Source organism: Zootoca vivipara, unplaced genomic scaffold (assembly GCF_963506605.1).
Source record: "Zootoca vivipara unplaced genomic scaffold, rZooViv1.1 SCAFFOLD_39, whole genome shotgun sequence".
NCBI classification, from domain to species: domain Eukaryota; kingdom Metazoa; phylum Chordata; class Lepidosauria; order Squamata; family Lacertidae; genus Zootoca; species Zootoca vivipara.
The window spans coordinates 17,809-38,372 of NW_026801996.1; the positions used below are offsets into that span (position 1 = coordinate 17,809).

Here is a 20,564-nt window from a genome sequence, read left to right on the forward strand (position 1 = left end):
GGAGCTGGAGTCCAACAACATCTGGAAGCCCCCCCAGGGAAAATATAAATGAGCATTGCTAGCATGTATACTGGCTCGGTCTCCTGTTTCTTTCATCTTAATGAGCAGCCTTACAAATGAGAATTGAGGCGGCACCTTAAAGGCCACCAAGTCTTTGTGGATCACAGTCTATTCCATCAGATGCTGCGAGTGCTTATGGCATTACAAAACTGATTCAAGCCTTTCTGTTGCCAGGGCCGTCTTAAGCGCCCCTGGCGCCGTGGAGCGACGGTTCCCTCCGGCGCCCCCCGCCCCGTTTCCCAGCGCGGTGGGCAGGCGGGCAGGCACAGCGCAGTTGCCGTGGGCGCAGCTGTGCGGCGGACCGGCCGGCCAGCGGACGGGCACAGCTTGCGGCGCCCTCCTGGCGGGCCGGCGCCGTGGTGCCCTGCGCCAACCAGACTGGCCGTAGGGGCAGCCCTGTCTGTTGCTTTTGCTGCAACAAACAAACATGGCCTCTTTGGGGCACAAGCCTGGGCAGTGTGGATGGAGGTCTTGGACTGTCCAGATGACAAGACCCCCTCTTAGCCTTGCTGAGGTGGTCTAAAGGAAAGCAGAGCAATACATTTGGCACCAGCTTGGTGGCAGGAGTTGCCAGAAGGGACTCCACTCCAGATTGGTGTCAGGTTTACTGCTGAGCCTTCTCCTGAAGATGTCCTACAAGGTATGGATTGTTCCTCAGAGTTTACTCCTGAAGCCTTTATCAAGAATGCGTATAGCCACAAGGGAGCAGAGGTTGAGGGTGAGGATTACTGTGGCCCTAGAGCCCATCCAGGTTAAGGAGCCCCAGATGCCCCTAATTCCCTCAACAACACATGGACATTCTTGCTCAGAAATCAAGAAGGGCAAACATTTTCCTTGCATAGCTGTGAAGTGGAATTGGAGAAGAGCTCTTGCACGCAGGCCCTGCTTGGGTGCTTGCCACAGGCACCTGGCTGGCCACTGTGAAAACAGGATGCTGGCCGAGATGGGCCTCTGGACTGATCCTGCAGAGCTCCACTCTTAAGAAGGAGAAGAGAGCCTCAATGACAATATTACTGTGGGGGGGGGGAATGGCGGCAGTTGACATGGGGGGCACCTTTTTGGGATTCCCCCCCCCCTGCAGGGGTCGCACTATAAACTCCCAGAGTTTCTTCCTTGATTTAACTGTCTGTTCACAAATGCAAGCTGTGGGGGCTTGGTGGGATGGATAGGGTTGCCATATTTCAAAAAGTGAAAATCCGGACACTTCAAACTACAGTATTCTAGATATGTCTGAAAAATTCCAGGCATATGACACCCCTCGGGGTGGAGAAGAGAGGCAGCTGGGTCCTCCCAGCAGTCACAGCATCAGACCGAGGTGGCATTGAGCTCACAGAAGCGTTGGGTTGGCAGCCACAATGCCCAGAGCTCCCTTGAGCCAACTGCTGCCACCAGAGACTCAACGCTCCATTTTGCCACTTGCAGCCAAAGGGGAACATGCTGCCCCACTGCATTCCTGCCACTGGCCCTGCCCCATCCCACTCCCCCCCCCACGCCGAAGTCTGCCTTGCCTGGCAGCAATTGCAAAACAGCAGTGCCTGCTTCTGGTGAGAGCTCACAAAAATCTCATGATATCCCATGCTCTGCACAAGATCTCATGAGATTCCAGAGCACTCTTGTGAGATCTCAGCCAACCCCGCTGCCACTGTTGGTTCTGCTTCCCTGGAGGGTCTGTTTGTGCTGGGGGGACACTGCCTGGGGGGCTTCTGCTGCCTGAGGCTCATAGGAGGGTTCGCTGTGACAGCCACCTGGCCCAATCCTGAGGAGCTGAGCACTGCCTCCGCCTGGAGGATGCCATGGCCCCTGCCTCTCCTGGGAGCCAGTGCTGCATGCAAGGAGGCCTGGACCGAGTGCAAGTGGAGACACGGCATGCACACATTGGAGGAGGGCCCCCCACTCTAAGTAGGACTAGCTTTGGGTCCAACCCTCTGTCTTTTAAGGTTGCACCTGTTCATTCTAGCCCCTTCTCTAAGGTCAGCAGCTTCAAAGGAGGATGCCACAAAGCCTTGTTGTTCCTGGTTGAAACAGGAACTTGTGCATTGCATTCTTAAGCATGGCTATTTGGAAGTAAATCATCCTGAATTTGTTGGGTTTCCCCTGCCCTGCCCCACAGAAGTGTATTTTGGATTGCAGATGGGGGCTTTGTGGATGGCAAATTTGGAACTAGAATGGGAGGGCTTGGTATCCATTTTCCCACATAGGACTGTCCTTATGCGGCCTCAGATGTCTGAGAGCTGGTGATAGGACTCTGGAGTGGTGACTCTGCCCATGCTCAGAGACATTGGCCTCCCTCCCTACAAAGAAGGTCTTACTGCTCTTGCCTCTCACCTGACTCAGTGGGAGCAGGGCTGATTGCGCTCAGCATGTCTCTCTCCTTCTCATAGTCACTGCGGCAAAGCAGCTGCCCTTCTTTGAGTACAAACTCATCGCCACGCTGCAGCCGCCTCTCGCACTCACAGCAGGAGAAACAGTGGACGTGATAGACGTTTTCCAGCACCCGCATGATGAACTCTGAGGGAGCCACTGCTTTGAGGCAACCACTGCATTTAGTCTGGAAGAGCCTGAGAAAAAAAGGGGAGCCGGACACTGAGGCAGAGCAGATACGGCGGAAAGAGACCGTCCACAGACTATACGACAGCTAGGCTTGGTGTGCAGCTACATTTGCATACATTCCTGGGTGTCTTTATAAGGTGTGGCACATCAGTAGCCTGGAATCTGGAACTCTTTTCCAATTTATGAAGATTTCCCTACCTAAATGGCCTTAAAGCCCTAAATGGCCTCGGTCCAGTATACCTGAAGGAGCGTCTCCACCCCCATTGTTCTGCCCAGACACTGAGGTCCAGTACCGAGGGCCTTCTGACGGTTCCCTTGTTGCGAGAAGCCAAGTTGCATGGAACCAGGCAGAGGGCCTTCTCGGTGGTGGCGCCCGGCCTGTGGAACGCCCTCCCATCAGATGTCAAAGAGAAAAACAGCTACCAGATTTTTAGAAGACATCTGAAGGCAGCCCTGTTTAGGGAGGCTTTTAATGTTTAATTATTTTATTTCATTTTTCTGTTGTAAGCCGCCCAGAGTGGCTTGGGAAACCCAGCCAGATGGGCGGGGTATAAATAATAAATTATTATTATTATTACCTGATCACCCATGAGTATGTCTGACTTACCACAGGCCAGATGGACAGACTTGGCCATTTGTTAAGGAAGGATCTCGGGTGACGGATGCCAACTCAGCCTGGCCAACTGCCAGGAAGGCAAGAGGCAAAGCTAGTTCCTGCTCCCCCCCCCACTCTCCGCTGGGGTGGCTTTGCCCCCAGAGTCTGCAAACATACCATCCATTTTGTTTTCCTGGTCCATTCAGACGTGGCAGGTCTGTTCTCCTATGCAAGCCCTCAGCTAAAAAGAAATCCAAACCCCAAGCTAGGATTTACCTACCCTGCTCTTCATCTGAGAAGCTCAAAGCTGCTTCAATATATATTTCCCCCAGAGTGTTTCTCATCCATTGTGACCACAAGATGCTGGATTAGATCCCATAGGGCTCTTCGTACCACTTCCATGGGTTTGTAGGGAAGAATCAGCAAGAAAGAAATGGGCTGACCATCTTCCCTGCCAGCTGATTCTCTTGAGCAAATGCTTCATCCATACTCACATCTGTTATCTCAGCAAACACAGGTTTGGGAAAATACATTTGCCAAGGCAACTTCTTGTTCCATCTTTACTTACTGTAAGATGGCAAGGTCTATGGCTTTCCCTTTATTTCCCTTTTATTTATCTGTATGTTCTAGAAATAATAATTAGTTAACTGTTTATTGTTGGCTTTTGCCTTGATTTAGTCAACTCCAGATTGCTGGAAACATAATTTCCTTATTGAGGTTCCTAAACAGAAACAAGAACAAATCCTGATCGACGATTATGAGGGAGATGATAGGGCAAGTTATCTGCTTGGAACTCCTTGCAAGGGTTTAGCTCCTCTTGTTTAAAGGAAGTGTAATTAATGCCCTCCTTGAAATGATGGTGGCATGACTGACCAACAGGAGGGCAAGCCCTGGGCAGAGAAGGAAGAATGTTGAGGAGGGATGGGAACAGTTTGCCACTTGGATTTCTGGAGCTTGGGCTGCTGTTACAGGCACAGGAACAGAGCCTTTAGAAAAAGCTGGCAACCCTAGGTATCACTTACATCATCAGGCGGTGGCGGGGAGGTAATTTTTCTGTTTTTTGTCTGTATTGTTTTCTTGTATTTTTTGTTTTGTTTTTGTGTGTGTGCTTATATAGGTTTAATTTTGTTCTTAAGGGGAGGGCCAGGGCTGCCTGGGAGTGGGTCCCAGCCAACAAAATGGCTGGGGCAGGTTCCACAGGGGGGGATGCACTGGGACAACTGATCTCAGTGATCACGGGTAGGAGGAGTTACGCTAAGACCAGACCACGTCATTACCGAGGAGGCAGGCTTAGTCGTTGTTTGAAAACTATCCCTGCCTCTGGGTCTGGTCCTGACTGGATGGATACTGGAATCAGCAAGGGATACCCACATGACCTGAAGGTGCTGCTGTGCAATGCCAGGTCAATGATTCAGAAGACCACTGCCACCCATGACTTGTTCGTGGATGGAAGACTTGACTTGGCATGTGTAACAAAGACTTGGTTGGATGAAGCAGATGGGCCTGTTTTAGCTGCTACTTGTCCACCAGGTTTCTCTTATGCACAGCAACCCAGGCCTTGTGGGCGGGGAGGGGGGGTTGCAGTGATTTTTAGGAAGTCACTAGTTTGCACCAGGCGTCCTATTGGGAAGATCCAGTTCTCTGAGTGTATGTTCTGGAAGTTGGGCAATAGGGGCAGTACAGGATTCCTTCTGGTGTACCAACCTCCTCGCTGCACCAAGGATAACCTGCCCAAGCTGCCTCTGATCGTGGCAGATGTTCTCCTGGAGACACCTAGTTTGGTCGTCCTAGGGGATTTTAATATCCATGCCGACACGACCTTACAAGGGGCTGCTCGGGACTTCGTGGAAAGCATGGCCTCCATGGGGCTGCCCCTGAATAAGTTGGGCCCAACTCATAGCCACGGACATGCCTTGGACCTGGTGTTCACCTCTATGGATGTTGGTGATCTGACACTAAGTAAAAGCGAAACTAAAGAAGCGCCATGGTCAGATCACTACCTGATGCAACTGGACTTCTCCGCGACCCTTCCCCTCTGCAGGGAGGTGGGACCTATTCGGATGGTCCGCCCCCGCCACTTAATGGATCCAAATGGTTTCCAGAGAGTGGTGGGGGATGCTTTATCCCATGTTGATGGCCTATCAGCCGATTCCCTGGTGGCCCGCAGGAATGTGGAGTTAACCAGGGCTATTGACTGTTTGGCTCCGAAGCGCCCTCTCCGATTGCATGGAGCCCAGACAGCCCTGTGGTTTTCCACGGATCTGAGGGTGATGAAACAATCACTGAGATGGCTAGAGTGCTGGTGGCGGGTAACTCATTCTGAATCTGACCGGACACGGGTTAGAGCTCAATATAGAGCCTACCAAGTGTTGGTAGTGACGCTGAAGAAGACTTTCTTCACCGCCTCTATTGCATCTGCAGAAAAGAGCAGCAGGAGACTTTATCAGGTGGTTCGCAGTTTAGTGGAACCACCTGCTCCATCGGGGTTCAGTACGGGCCACATGATCTCCTGCAACGATTTTGCAAAAATTTTTGCAGGTAAAGTCACTCAGATTTGGGAAGAGGTAAACTCCACCGTGGGAGCAGGGCCAGGGCGGGGGAGTGCTAGAGGTCTGTCTAGTCAAGTTGCGTGGGATCAATTTCAATCTGTTACCTCTGAGGATGTGGACAGGCTGCTTGGACGAGTGAAACCAACCACCTGTCTCCTTGATCCTTGCCCATCCTGGCTTATAAAAGCTAGCCGGGAAGGGCTGGGCGATGGGCTGCGCGGGTTGGTGAATGCTTCTCTCTGGGAGGGAGCCTTCCCAGACCCGCTGAAAGAGGCGGTTATTAAACCGCTTCTTAAAAAACCATCTTTAGATGCAGCCAATATGGCCAACTATCGCCCAGTCCCAAATCTTCCATTCTTGGGCAAGGTGACTGAGCGAGTGGTTGCTGAACAACTCCAAGCACGCCTGGAAGAAGCGGACCATTTGGATCCCTTCCAGTCGGGATTCAGGCCTCATCATGGGACTGAAACTGCCTTAGTCGCACTGGTTGATGCAGGGGCGTTGCTAGCCCCTAGGACACCTGGGGTGGCGGCGCAGAGGCATCCCTGGGCCCAGCGCTGCCGCTGAGAAAAATGTTTTTTTTAAAAAAGCAAGCAAGCAGGCGCCAGCAGGCTGAGGGAGCAAGCAAACAAGTCAGCTAGTTCTTGGCCTGCCGGCTTTGGAGCTGTGATCGCGGGGGCGGGGCCCGGGGCCCCCCTCCAGGGTGTCACCCCCCCTCCAGGGTGGTACCTGGGGCAGCCCGCCCCCGCTCCCTCTTGCTCCGCCCCTGGGTTGATGATCTCCGGCGGGCTAGGAACAAAGGTGAGAGCTGCTTCCTAGTTCTGCTGGATCACTCAGCGGCTTTTGACACCATCAACCATAACATCCTCCTGGACCATCTAGAGGGGTTGGGAGCTGGGAGCACTGTCATACAGTGGTTCCGCTCCTTCCTCCTGGGCCGTGTTCAGAAAGTGGTGGTGGGGGATGAGTGTTCAGACCCCTGGGCGCTCACTTGTGGGGTGCCTCACGGTTCTGTCCTCTCCCCCATGCTTTTTAACATCTACATGCAGCCGCTGGGAGAGATCATCAGGGAGTTTGGGCTGGGTGTCCATCAGTATGCGGATGATACCCAGCTCTAACTCTCTTTCAAATCAGAACCAGTGAAAGGGGTGAAGGTCCTGTGTGAGTGCCTAGAGGCGGTTGGAGGATGGATGGCGGCTAACAGATTGAGGTTGAATCCTGACAAGACAGAAGTACAGTTTGTGGGGGACAGGAGGCGGGCAGGTGTGGAGGACTCCCTGGTCCTGAATGGGGTAGCTGTGCCCCTGAAGGACCAGGTGCGCAGCCTGGGAGTCATTTTGGACTCACAGCTGTCCATGGAGGCACATATCAATTCTGTGTCCAGGGCAGCTACCAGCTCCATCTGGTACGCAGGCTGAGACCCTACCTGCCTGCAGACTGTCTCGCCAGAGTGGTGCACCTGGTTATCTCTCGCTTGGATTACTGCAATGCGCTCTACATGAGGCTACCTTTGAAGGTGACCCGGAAACTACAACTAATCCAGAATGCGGCAGCTAGACTGGTGACTGGGAGCGGCCGCCGAGACCACATAACACCGGTCTTGAAAGATCTACATTGGCTCCCAGTTCGTTTCCGAGCACAATTCAAAGTGTTGCTGCTGATCTTTAAAGCCCTAAATGGCCTCGGTCCAGTATAGCTGAAGGAGCGTCTCCACCCCCATTGTTCTGCCCAGACACTGAGGTCCAGTACCAAGGGCCTTCTGGCGGTTCCCTCGTTGCGAGAAGCCAAGTTGCAGGGAACCAGGCAGAGGGCCTTCTCGGTGGTGGCGCCTGTCCTGTGGAACGCCCTCCCATCAGATGTCAAAGAGAAAAACAGCTACCAGATTTTTAGAAGACATCTGAAGGCAGCCCTGTTTAGGGAGGCTTTTAATGTTTAATTGTTTTATTTCATTTTTCTGTTGGAAGCCGCCCAGAGTGGCTTGGGAAACCCAGCCAGATGGGCGGGGTATAAATAATAAATGATGATGATGATGATGATGATGATGATGCTATACTGAAAGTTTCTGCCCTGCCAGACAACATCACTGTCCCCTAACAGTGAGAAGCAGGAGTTGGAGAACCACATACAATACACGAGAGAGCCAGTAAGGTGTCTCAAAACTGAGGAAATCCACATTCAAATCCTCACTCAGTCATGGTGACCTTATCCTACCTCACAGGATTGCTGTGAGAAGACAGGGGAGAACCAAGCATGTTGTGTTGAGCTCAGAAGGAAGGAATGCCAGGAGATTCATGTAATAAACCAGCCAAAATGATATTATCAAGAGGTGAGTGAAATGATTTAGCACAGGAAGAATGCCACAGAGAGGATGCCATTCTCAATGGAAGATCGGTGGACAATGCAATCTTGCATTTCACCTTCCAGTACAGCAGGATTTTCAAGGGATGCTAACGGAGACTGGGAAATGCCCCCCCCCCCCAGCCAACACCAGTGCAATGGCATGGCTTATGCTTAGAAGGATTGAGCCAGGAAGGCCTCACCCCCCTCCCCTCCGCCCCACTGTTCAGCCTTCTGCTGTGAGGCAAGATCATCCATCTATCAAGTGATACCGTGTTTCTCATATTATAAGTCATGTCTTATAATCTTTTTTTCTCAAGAAAATAAGCCTATGGCTTATTTTCGGGGGGTGTCTTATTATATTTTTAAAAAATTACAGTATGGTACCTCCCCTGTCCGGCGCCCGGAACTGGCTGCTGCTGCGCTGCTGGGCGCGTTGTCGGCGCTTCAGCAGGGCACGCTGCTGGGTCCCGCCGGGTCGGGGCTTCACGCGGCGCACGCTGAGGCTCTTGCCGGATCCCGGCTCGGAGCAGCGCGCGCTGCGGCTCTTGCTGCGTCCCGCAGCGCCAGCGCCAAGCGCCAACCCAGCAGCGGGACCGACGGGACCTGCAGCGCGCGCGACAGGAAGAGGAGGGACCAGCGAGTGGCAGCCGCGGCGGCCAATGAAGGCTCGGCCGGGTGTTTTTTGTCGTTGTAGCTGAGTCCCGCTGCGTCCCTCCTCTTCCTGTTGCGGCTCGGCGCCCGGAACTGGCTGCTGCTGTGCGCGTTGTCGGCGCTTCAGCAGGGCACGCTGCTGGGTCCCGCCAGGTCGGGGCTCCACGCGGCGCGCACTGAGGCTCTTGCCGGGTCTCGCCGCCGGGTCGGGGCTCGGAGCAGCGCGCGCTGCGGCTCTTGCCAGTCCCACCGCCGGGTCAGCGCTTGGCGTGGTGCATGCTGCTGGACATTTTGGAGGGGCAGCAGCAGCCGATTCCGGGCGCTGACAGGCATCTTCCTCTTCCATGGCGCCATCCAGACCTGCTCCCACCACTATGGCTTATTTTTGGGGTATGTCTTATATTTCTTCAACTCAGGAAAATCCTGTCATGGCTTATTTTGTAGGGATGACTTAAAATATGAGAAACACGGTATTATCCTGATCAGAGAGACCACAAACAGCAAGCAGAAGGAACGCAGAGAAAAAACATCCTCAAGGGCTTACAAAAAACTTGAACCAGTGTTGATTTACTCCTCCAAAGCCGTCAGGTTTGGTCACATGATCTGTTAACTGTTGGAATAAATCTGCACAAGTCTGCATGCGAGAAAAACACTTTCAAAGACAAAAAGAATACTTCCTTAGGTTTTAGCCAATACCTGCATCGTCTCAGAAGATGCATTTCTTTACCACTTGCACACAGGAAAAGAGACCCCTTTTATTCTGTATCCTGCAGCTTCATAAATTAGAATAATCTGATCAATTGGGGCTCGCATGCTGTATGTATTTATTAATCACCCTTAATTCTAGATCCCTAATCACTTGTTCTAACAGATTGAATAAATGTTGCAGCTTTAAGGAAGAATCAGCTTTGGAAAAAGTGGAGTAGAAATTTATAAAATAAAAATAATTTCAACGATTTGCAAGCATTACATACTGCAAATGCAGTTGGGGCTAAGGTCTCTTTCCAGATGTCAACACAAATAAACTGTAAATCTCCCATTGCATTCCCCCCCTTGCTGTGTCAGAGAAATCCTTCAGTTTTAGCATGATCTCCCTGAATTGTCCAGCTCTGTCTCTTCTAATTTTTAGTAGATCCCATTTTCTTTCCTACCTGTAGCATATCCTGCCAATTTGACAGCCACTCCTTCCACCGAGGATGCATTCCCTCCACACCCACCCCAAGGAACCCCTGGATTCATGACCCTCAGACTTCCTTTAACATCTTCTGCCCCCTGGAATGGAGAGGCGTTTGAAGGGAGGAATAAATAACCCCAGCAAAGGGGTTTGCATTGCAGCAGATGGTTCTGATGAAGTAATTTGGGAGCTAGGCAAACGTGTGTGGGGCGACTCACTGGGCTGACAGCTTCTCTTTAGCCACTTGACAAGAGAAAGTAATAAAATGAGGATTAATTAGGCTGTTGTTTAAACACACACGATCCTCCCAGCCAGCAGGGAAACTCATAAACCAGGATTGAGAACAAGACGTGGGTTAATCCTCCCAGCAAATTCTTGCCGAGCACAGGATGGAGAGGATTTACCAGGGAGGGCCGCTCATCCCTTCCGAATGCTCCCCTGCCTGGATTTGCACTTTTGCTTGAATGGGCTGGGGCTGTTCTGATTGCAGGGCAAGGCTGAGCAGGATTCCTGCCCACTTTTTTCTTTCTTGTGGGCTGAAAAAGAGGCAGGCATATAGATGTAGACAAACAGAAGCAGAGCCTGAGCGCCAGAGAGAAACAATGCAGGCAAGTATGTATGGAAAGCAAGTGGGGGGGGACTAGCGCTTGGGTAGGCAAGCTAAGGCCCAGGGGGGCTGGATCCAGCCCAATTGCCTTCTGAATCCGGACCATGGGCGATCTGGGAATCAGCGTGTTTTTACATGAGTAGAATGTGTGCTTTTATTTAAAATGCATCTCTGGGTTATTTGTGGGGCATAGGAATTCGTTGACCCCCCCCCCCAAAATATAGTTTGGCCCCCCACAAGGTCTGAGGGACAGTGGACCGGCCCCCTGCTGAAAAAGACTGCTGACCCCTGGAGTAGCGGGAAGATTGTGTTCGGCTGGAATCTGAGAGAACTGGGTTCAAATCCTCCATCAGGCCAGAAGCTCGCTGGGTGGCCTTGAGCCACTTAGCTTAACCTACTTGACAGGGTTGTTGTGCAAATAAAATGGAGGGGAGGGGGAGAGAACCATGTGCACCACTTTGAGTTCCTTGGGAGGATATAGATGTAACAGATAAATGAGGAGGAACAGACAGATAGTCCTGCGATGGAATTTCAAAACTGATCTCAAAACCTAACATTTAGAATTTAAAAATGTAGCATCAGAATTGTACAGTTTTGATGATGGGTGAAAAGAAGTTTGACCAGATCATATTGCAAGTGCTGGCAAGTGTTGGCTGCTTGTCAGATATGGATGGCCGCTGCAGAATATTTGGATCACTATGGCCCCTCATTTTGAGGGGGATCTGGGATGTTGAGAGGGAATTCCTTTAAACTCTGATAGACACATAGTTGTAGATTATTGCAAAGTGCTCAGTGTGGGCCTGGACATGAGGATCCAGCTGGTGCAAACGGCTGTGGCTGGACTGTCGATGGGGACAGACCACCAGCAGCTCATAGTTCTGGTGCTCAACAGCCTGCAATGGCTGCCCACCTGCTGACAGGCCAGGCTCAAGGTTCTTGTATGAATTTACAACTGGGGTACAGGATACCTGGGACCACTTGACTCTTTCTATTCCTGCCTGATCACTGAGGTCTTTGGGGGATCCATGGTTAGTGGCCCCCCATGGCTCAGATGCATGGCTCATCTCCAGCAGGGCCCAATTTTGGGGCATGCCCCTCTAGCGTAGGTCAAAGAGGCCCCCTCCCTACTGAACTTTCAGCGCCTACTAAAGACTTTTTAAAATTCCAGAAAGCATTTTAATTGAAATTTGATTTTATAGTTTTAACTGATATATTATTATTATTTGCACTGTATCCTTGCAAACTGCTTAGAGATGATTGTGGTGAAGCAGTATATAAACTTTTAAAATAAATATATGCATTGCATTTCTCATGAAAGGGCTATTTTAACAGGAGTGGCAAATTTTGTCCAAAAGTATGTTGTCCTGTCTGGCCCTTAATTGTATCAGCTGCTAAGGAGGCAAAGTTCCTCCAAGCTGCAGTCAGCTTCCAGGATCAGAATCTGTCATCCATTACTATGTCTAAGGCAAGGTCCACCCATGTCCTCCTGGGTACTGGGTACAAACCTCCCTTCCCCTGAGGATATTGGACCAGGTAAAGAAGTTAAACATCTAAAACAAGAATGATACTTGGACCTTCCACTGTGAAGAGGGATTGGTATAGTCCAGGGGCCACTGTCTCCAGCCTGGTGCCCTCCAGACATTGCCGGACTCCTACTTCCCGCATCTCTGATCACTGGCTGTGGCAGTTGGGAGTTTCTGTCTCACAACTTCCAGAGGGTGCTGGGTTGAGGAAGGCAAATCAGGGTTATTAGGTACGTTGTGGACATCTGAAGGCAGCCCTGTTTAGGGAAGTTTTTAATGACTGATGTTTTAATCTATTTTTAATCTTTTGTTGGAAGCCTCCCAGAGTGGCTGGGGAAACCCAGCCAGATGGGCGGGGTATAAATAATAAATTGTTATTACATTATTATTATTATTATTATTATTATTAAGGTGTGGCTGCTGCAATCCCAAGTTGTCACTCTTCAGGGAGACTGTTCCTGCTGCCCTGAGATGAGTCAGTGCAGAAGCCATTGTACAACCCCCCCTTCCCCGTTGTTCCTTTTCCGTCAGCAGTTGCAGGCAAGAATCACTTGCCTCCCATTGTCCCATCTCTCTCCAGCAATATTCAGCACCTAAATGTGCTTTGCTTTGTTAGGTAGCAAGCACAACTGCTCTTCCAGGCCTGCTGCCCTTAATAAGCCTCTGACCTAGCTAACATCTGGCTTTGCATTTACCAGGTTCAATTACTCCAAGGTGAAAACTATTCTTCCAACAACTTCTAACTTATTACATGATCCTTGATACACAGGCAACTTAGAAAAGGTAAGCCTGGATGTGTTTGTTCTCCTTCCTGGGTGGGATGATCAGAGCAGGCTTTGCGGTGGCACTTTCCTTTGGCGGGGTGAGGGATGGAGGGTTGCAGTATCTTTATGAAGATTATATGAAGATTATGCCTTGCATAAGAGGACATACATACCTGGAATCCCAGATGTTAAGAATATGTGGCCCACTGCTTCTGTCCAGACAGCCCTACTATGAGGCAAGGTGAAAGGGACCAACTCCAGAGCCAAACTAAGGTCTGGTCTATAGACAGGTTGTTGCAGAATGAGGTAGGGAAATGGACTGTGCCACTTCAGGCTGCAGCTGAAGGGTGTGCATGTATCACATTTTGGGGTGCTCCTGTGCATCAAAAACACCTTGCAAGTATTGGCACAGCAAAGAACCAGGATTGGAACTTGCATCCCCTGCTGTGCTTGTTTTCCATGGCAGGGAAGAAGCATTTAAAAGTGACCTCCACCCCTACAGCCTGCAGTGGTGCAGTCCACTCCACCACATTCCACACCCTCCAAGAGGTACGTAAATAGATGTACCGTATTATGATGACTGTGTCTGTATCTCCCCACACCATATCATTATATGCCACCACCTTTTCTACCCAGCCACCCAAACAGACCTCCATCATGAGGCATCAACCTGAAAGGAGAGGCTCAGCAGCCTGGTGTGACCATGACCAGCCAGAAGGGAGCTTTTCCTCTGGGTGGGTGGGAGAGCTGACAAGTTCACTCCTGCTGCCTCTTCCCCAGACTGGCTGTTGCACTTGGTCATCTCAACAGCAGGTGGGGGGGAGAGAAGCACCCCGCAAAAGCAACATGCTAATCCAAACAAAGGAGAGGAGCTGCCACACAACCCCCCCCCCCATGACACACACTTCCCTTGGAGAGAAGCGAGAGAAGCTCCTTCCCCTTAAGCAGAGTGCACCACCCATGGGGGTCCCCCACTCAGAAACACCCAGCCAACATGTGAAGAGTTCCAGCATCTCCACTCTGCCTCTTCTCTCCAGAGAAGAAGATACACACACACACACATTGGGGGGGGGGAGCTCAACAACTTTGCAGGTGCCAGGAATTTTACTTTTTGAAATAGGGCCACCCTAAGAATAACAACTTTGGGCAGGAGGTGAGAGGGCTCTGACAGGGCGAAGTGCGCTTTGGGAAGAAGCCCTCACACCACCTTCCCAATGCTGCTGCTGCTGCCGCCCCAGGAGCTGCTTCCATGGCCTCCATCTGCTGGCGGGAGGGGGGGGGATTTGGAACGTACCGTGACGGCTTCAGGAATTTCACGACTGTCCTGACAAAATTAGGGCACTTGGAGAGTATGACTTTTCCATCTCAGGCCTAAGATTTGACAATATCTGCATGTTTAAACATGGGTGTGCCATAGTCACGGAGAAAGCAGAGGGTGTGGGTTTAAGATGAAGAGCAAACTGGATGCTCAGATCAGAATCCCCTCCCAGGCCACCGCTCTCCTTCCTGTGGCAGAGGCAGTTTCAGGGTGGGGTGACTGGTTTCGCCGCACTGAGTGCCACACTACAAGGGGGTGGCACAACACGGGTGTAGAACGGAGCGAGAGAGGCAGGGGGAGGCACAAAATTTTAGCATCCTACAGGACACCACTGAAATTTGAGAGAAGAAAGTCCACCACTGCCTGTAGCCCCTTTGCTCAGATGCTGCTTTCTCCTCCAGCTGAGCTTGATTCCCGTATCCAAGCCCAGCTGCTGGGGGAAAAACTTCACAAGGCCAGTGATGCCACTGGTTCTACCAGAGGCAGGCAGGCAGGCAGGGAGGCTGCTGCAGCCGCACCAAACCAGCCCTTGCCACTGCTTCAAATCAGTCTGATTCGACTGTCCGATCCCAGCCTCACCAAGTGGCATGGAGGTGCTCAGGCAAAAAGTCTTCTCTTTAGTGGAAGTGGGTTTGTTATTGAAGTCATCTCCCAGCCAACTCTAATTACACAGCATGGATTTGCCAGTAGGTGGTTGAATCACCCACCCATCACCCACCTGAAAATATGGACAGTCTGGAAGTACCAAGGGAGAGGTTGTGGAAGGCTGGCTGATCAGGGTGGTGGTGGTGTCCGAAACGCCATTTGGCCCAGGGACTCAAGATTAAAGGGGACCTCAAGTTTAGACACTAGTTTAGTGTTTGGCATTTGATAAGTTTCACAACTTGTTTTTATGCACAGTGGAGCAAAAGGTTACACATTCTCTCATCTAGAAAAGGCTAGAAAAGCATTTGTGAAATACACACATGGATATTCAAATTCTAATTTTTGTGCTGTATTTTGTTTTGTGGGTGTTGTCATTTTAATTTTTAGAATGCCTAGGGGTCTCAAAGATGGCTAGAAGCAGCCAGGACATGGTGGGTGGTACACAGGAGAAGCCAGTTGTCTTTTGCCACCAATTTGTGTCTTCTCCTCATGTGCAGAGCTGCCTCCTCTCTTGTGAAGCGTTCCTTCAGCTCACAGTGGCAGCTCACACAGACGCAGACCATCCTATTGCTAGTCCTTAGGAGGAGGCTGTTATCTTCCAAGGTATAAAAATCACAGCATTTACCAGAAATCCCCCTTGAATTTACATCTTAGGGGATTGATGGCTACGCCAGGGTGACCTGCCTCCATCGGCTCCCCTCCTCACTCCATAACTCAATAATGCCTCCCGCTTAAGCCCCGAAAACAAATCCACGCCTCTCTGCACTAATTGAAGAAAACAGGCAGCGAGACCTCATAAACACGGTGTCAGCTCGCATTACGCAAAATTAAAATTCTCAGCACTAGGAATTCCTAAAGACGCTGCTTTTTTTAATATCGTCCGAATCCGTTTAAGCCTGGGTAATATTGTTTAGGTTGCCATGGGAACAGAAGGCAGCTCTGTTAGCCACCGGTGGATTGAAAACTAGTTTATTATTGGTGCCGGATTGACAGACACGGTAACTGGGGGAGTCTGTGCGATCCCTGGAAGAGGGGGCAGCTGCCATTTGGGCAGCATAAGTGGGGGGGGGGGGTTGCTTTCACACTGGGGCACTTCAGCGCTGCTCAGACATTATTTCCCTGCAATTAGCTGGCAGCAGGATTAAAACAGAGATTCCACACAAGCACTTAATGGAGCACCATATTATCCAGCAGTGCCCTTCCCCCCTGGTCTTATAATGTTTACTCACAAGTAAGTCCTGCTCACCAAAGGTTTCCAGCAATGTTACTCAAAGTGGGTTCAAGCTTGCTTTACTGATTCTTGATGAACATTGGTGGGGGGATTAAATATAAATGGTCCTTTGTCCTTAGAATAGCCACTCTGACTACCCCCAATGTCAGTTTTGGTTCCCACAAGGGGGGGGAGGATTTAACTACTGATTTCAGATCATTTTCTCCTTTCCATTTGTAATCATGAAATAGTGCTATTTCTCTATAAAAGGGGGGGGATATAAGAAAGTAGTTAAAGACAACAATTGTATTTTTCTTTCCCCATAGAAACAGAAACTGATACTGGAACAAAACAAGGACTTTTCAAGGGACACTCCATCACTCATCAGGATGAAACAAACCTGCAAACAGGAAATGTCTGATTAAAGGTACAGGAGCCCTGAGGTGCCTCAAAGGCTGGTGCTGCAGCTATGTTCTATTACAAAAAATAAATAAATACTGCAAGAAATAACGTCAGAAAAGAAAGGGAGGGCACACCACTGAAAACATTGAAATGGAAAGGGCTGATGCCATTCTCATCTGAAAGCTCTCTAATAAGCAAAGGGCAGTAAGTCCAGCGGAAATGGCTAGGGCAGAAGTAACCTAAATTCCCTGGAATTTTAAAAAGGCCAGTGTTTAAACAGGCAGATTCCACAGGGCCAAAGACTAGATTGCCATCCTCTCAGGGAGCCAGCTGCCCTCAGGTGAGGGGAGGGAGGTGCTGCCACACCCCAGGGTTTTTCAAGAGAGATTTGACTGCCAGTTCAGTGGGTTTTGGGCATTGAATGGGGAGGGGAGAGAAGCATCTTGTCTTTCATTTCAGACAGCAAAAGGTCTTAAGCCATTCTCATGCCTCAACGCCTTCGTCCTGAGCCCTACAGAAACTAGGCCTATGTGAAAGTAAAGGCATCTACAACTATTCTTCCCTGGTGGTCTGCCTTTCCTCACTCTGCTGTCTTGCCCCTGCCAATAGCTAGTCTGTACACTCCTCTGGGCAAGGAATGGGTGCTTGCTGCACTTCTAAGCACTCACTTGCTGTGCACCACTACACCCAAGCCCACTCCCATAAAAGACTTATGGTGTGCTGATGAATGGGAAGCTTGGGTGGGATCATGAAGTAGCAACCTTTTAGCTTTGCTTAGCAAGCAAAACTCAGCAAGGTGCAGAGGCGTGGCGAGGGGGCAGAGGTGCAACAGCCCCGGGCGCACCATTTTTAGGGGGCACAAACAAGGCATTCCCATGCAGGGGATCCCCCAGCCTGCTACCAGGGGTCTCTGGGTCCCTGAGTCTGGTCTTGCTGCCACATTCCTGGCCCCCTCACTGAATGGTTGCCTGGCCAGTGTCAGGGGTGGGGGTGGGGTTGCCTGCCAAGGACCATGTCTACTGGCCAGGCTCCTCCTCCCTGCATGGGCGGGTGGGGGCACAACGCAGCCCTGCTTGGCTCTGGTGGCCACGGCTGAGCTGTGCACAGGCTCCATGAACCATTTGTGCCCCATGCTTATGCGCCCAGTTGTGCTGGCGGCCAGAGTCCAAGGGATGCCATTTCCCTTGATAATGAAAGCAAAGAGGCAAGCCAGTGGTCCATCGTGACCTCTGGATGGGGGGAAGGGCACAGAAGGGGCAGTCTGCATTTGGGGACACACAAGAGCTTTGTCCCACAGGTTAGATTTCTGAATGAGAAATAACAGTACATTTCACATAACTTCCTTCTCAAAATCCTTCCTTTGAAATAAGGACAACCTTTTCTTGATAATGTTTCAAGTGAACATCCTTAACATTGCAGCCGTATTTTAATGCCCAGTATAAAAAGGGCCTTTCCTTTAAGTAACCACAAGGATCCAGAAATATGGGAGTTGAGGGGCAGCCCCCTTTCTGAGATGTGGGTGCTTGTTGCCTTCATTTCCCCTCCTCACTCCCCTGACTCCACCTCTGTCAATCACTACATGAAACTTTATCCAGACTAATTTTGCAAAAGGTTGCCTTTAATTTTTTTTTAAATGATACAATGTTTTATGCCAGAAAACTAGAGTTTGTGGCACACAGTCCAATTACTGAACCCCCTTCATGTATGTTGCGAACCACCCTGTGATCTTTGGGTGAGGGGCAGTATACAAATGTAATAAATAAAATAAAAAATAAATGTATGGCTAGTGACAACCAAAAATGTTTGCAAACACCCTCCCTTTCCCATTGAATTCTCTCACCATCCATCAACTTCTGGGCATTCCTGTACCCAGATATGATCCAATCAGGAGAGCTGAGCTGCATTCCCTGCATTTTGAATCAAAACTGGATCCAAGGAGCCTAAACGAGAAAATCTCCTCCTCAAGTGCCTGTAAGAGGCCTTGTGAAGTCCTGTGGCCTGTGGTAACAGCATGGAGAGCCCTGACCGGAGCCTGGGAAGGCTAATTTGGAGAATATAAAACTGTACCAGTGGGATTAAAAGGTGCTAATGAAGCAGGACTTGAGGCCACCTCAAAGGCGACTGGGTCCCCTGCTTCATGAAGCCGCTGTGTTTAGTTAGGGTTTAGTCAAAATGAAGCGGTCCCTGGCTTAAGAGCGGGTCTGTTTACTCAGCACTGAGCTCCAAAATCCATCCTTAGCTGCCTGAAATATTGAAGTGGAAGGTTTAACGCTGCTTTCCAGATTGCCAGGCCAGGGCCAGGAACAAGGGATGAAGGAACCCTGGAAATGCAACAATACTCCCCTTTCATTACTAGGAGTTTTGATTTGAGTCCTACTAACAATGGCAGCGTGATGAGCAAAGTTTGAAGAGGGAAATCTCTCTTTCTCTCTGCCTTTCCTCCCTCCTCCAACTTGGCCTTGTTTCCTTAATGCCACAGAGAAGCAGAGATTAAAAAGCTGCGTCTGAATCCTCCGTGGCTCCAGGTCTGATTCAGCAGGAGGTGAAAGGCAGGTGTCTTTGGGCCTCTCAGAACAGATGGGCATCTGAATGGGATGTCCAACACATCAACTTTGCCGGTGGAAGGGTCTTATGAAGGCTGACTGATCATTCAATTGGAAGTTACCTGGTGGCTTTGTCTGGTGTGTGTTGGTTGGATGGACAAGAAACGCTGACCTCCTGTCTCACAAATCAACTCTTGGATGCACTCAGAGATCATCTAGACCTCCTTTTTGTGCTGCATTTCTAGGCATAGATTTATGCTTTAAAGTTCCGTGTCCAGACACATTTCTGTTTGCCCTGGCACTTTTCCGGCAAAAACTCGTTCTGAATTGGAGCAAACGGCAATCCATGGAAACCCAAATTGCCTTTTGCTCAGGTTCTGCTGGGGAAAGTGGCGGGCCAACAAAGCCTGCTTAAACCTATGCCTGGAAAGCACGAGGCAAAAGGAAAGTGCAGATGAGCCCTTGGTTTGAGACCATGACCACTAGGATGCCAAGTGTACCCAATACATAATGTATACATACACAATACTGAGTAATTATACCACTGTGTTGTTCTTTCTTTTACTGTATTGTCCCTGGCTGTCCTGTTTTTCTTCTTGGAGTTTTAATTGTTCTATCTACTTCTGTAAAAGAAAACGAAATAAAGAAATATTTGATGCCACATCTCGTAGATAAGTTATTATACTATATTATTATGATGCCCTGTCCTTAGTGGGAGCTAAGTGCAAAATAGCAGCTTTAGAAAGAGGAGGGCATACAGAATTAAGAAAAAGAGCATTCCAGCCCAGTAATTTGTTTTCAGTAGCAGAACTTGAGTTCACAGTACCTTCACACCAAAAATAATTCTGGTCTCTCCCCCCTCTCTTCATTGGAGAGGCCAAACCGGGGGGGGGGGGAGTTGCTATTGTTTAAACAATTGGAGTCAGAAATCCTTAATGACCACTCCAGAAATCTACCAGTAGAGCCTTTTCTACCTTTTGGCTGTTACTGTTGTGAATTGATCCCTTTGGAGGTCAGGTTCTGGCACCCAGTAGGGCTTAATCTGTCACCCTTTAGCTCTGGAGTCAAGGAAGCCCTTGACCAGTTGGCCATAAGCAACCATCAGGCTAGGGAAGCAAGGGGCTGGTCTCAAATAAGAGATGGTGACAGGAAGCTGGTTACATTCAGAATCTACAGGACCAGGGAGAGCTCCCGAGGAGAGCAGGCGTTGTTACAATGCCATCTAAAGCCCAACTCAGGGCTCATCCACACTTCCTCTTGTTCCACTGCTTTCCCCTGGGGGGGGGGGCTCTACTGAGCACTCAGCGGGAGAGAATGACAATTTGGGGTTTCTCCGGATTGATGTTGGCTCCGATTTAGCACTAAAAATCAGGTTTTCCCTGGGAAAAGAGTGGGGCAAGGAAAAACCATTTGGAAAGTGTGGGTCAAGTGGAAAACCACTTGGACCCATGCTTTCTAGGCATTGGATAATCAGAAGTGTGAATGAGCCTAACCAAAGACCCAGTTACGTGGGGTCAGTGGATGAGGGGGATTAGGCTAGCCTCCTAAATGTTCCCTGTAAATGAAAGTATTAAAGAATTAAAGCCTGGTGCCTCCTTCCCAAAGTCTGGGAAGCTTCTGTGTGGCTTAGGGA

General features: G+C 50.0%; 1 protein-coding gene and 1 long non-coding RNA gene across 2 annotated transcripts in view; one reads left to right on the forward strand and one right to left on the reverse strand.

Moving 5' to 3' along the window:
• LOC118077906 (LIM/homeobox protein LMX-1.2-like) overlaps positions 1–20,564 on the reverse strand; it is a 104,984-nt gene that overhangs the window by 17,802 nt on the left and 66,618 nt on the right. Inside the window, exon 4 of the mRNA XM_035101631.2 lies at positions 2,386–2,618. Within this exon, the coding sequence (XP_034957522.2) occupies positions 2,386–2,618 (233 nt within the window). The remainder of the gene's footprint in view (positions 1–2,385; positions 2,619–20,564) is intronic.
• On the forward strand, positions 12,777–19,104 carry LOC132591561 (uncharacterized). The gene is made up of 3 exons (XR_009557044.1): positions 12,777–12,832; positions 16,313–16,413; positions 18,876–19,104. It is a non-coding gene; the product is annotated as an uncharacterized LOC132591561 (long non-coding RNA).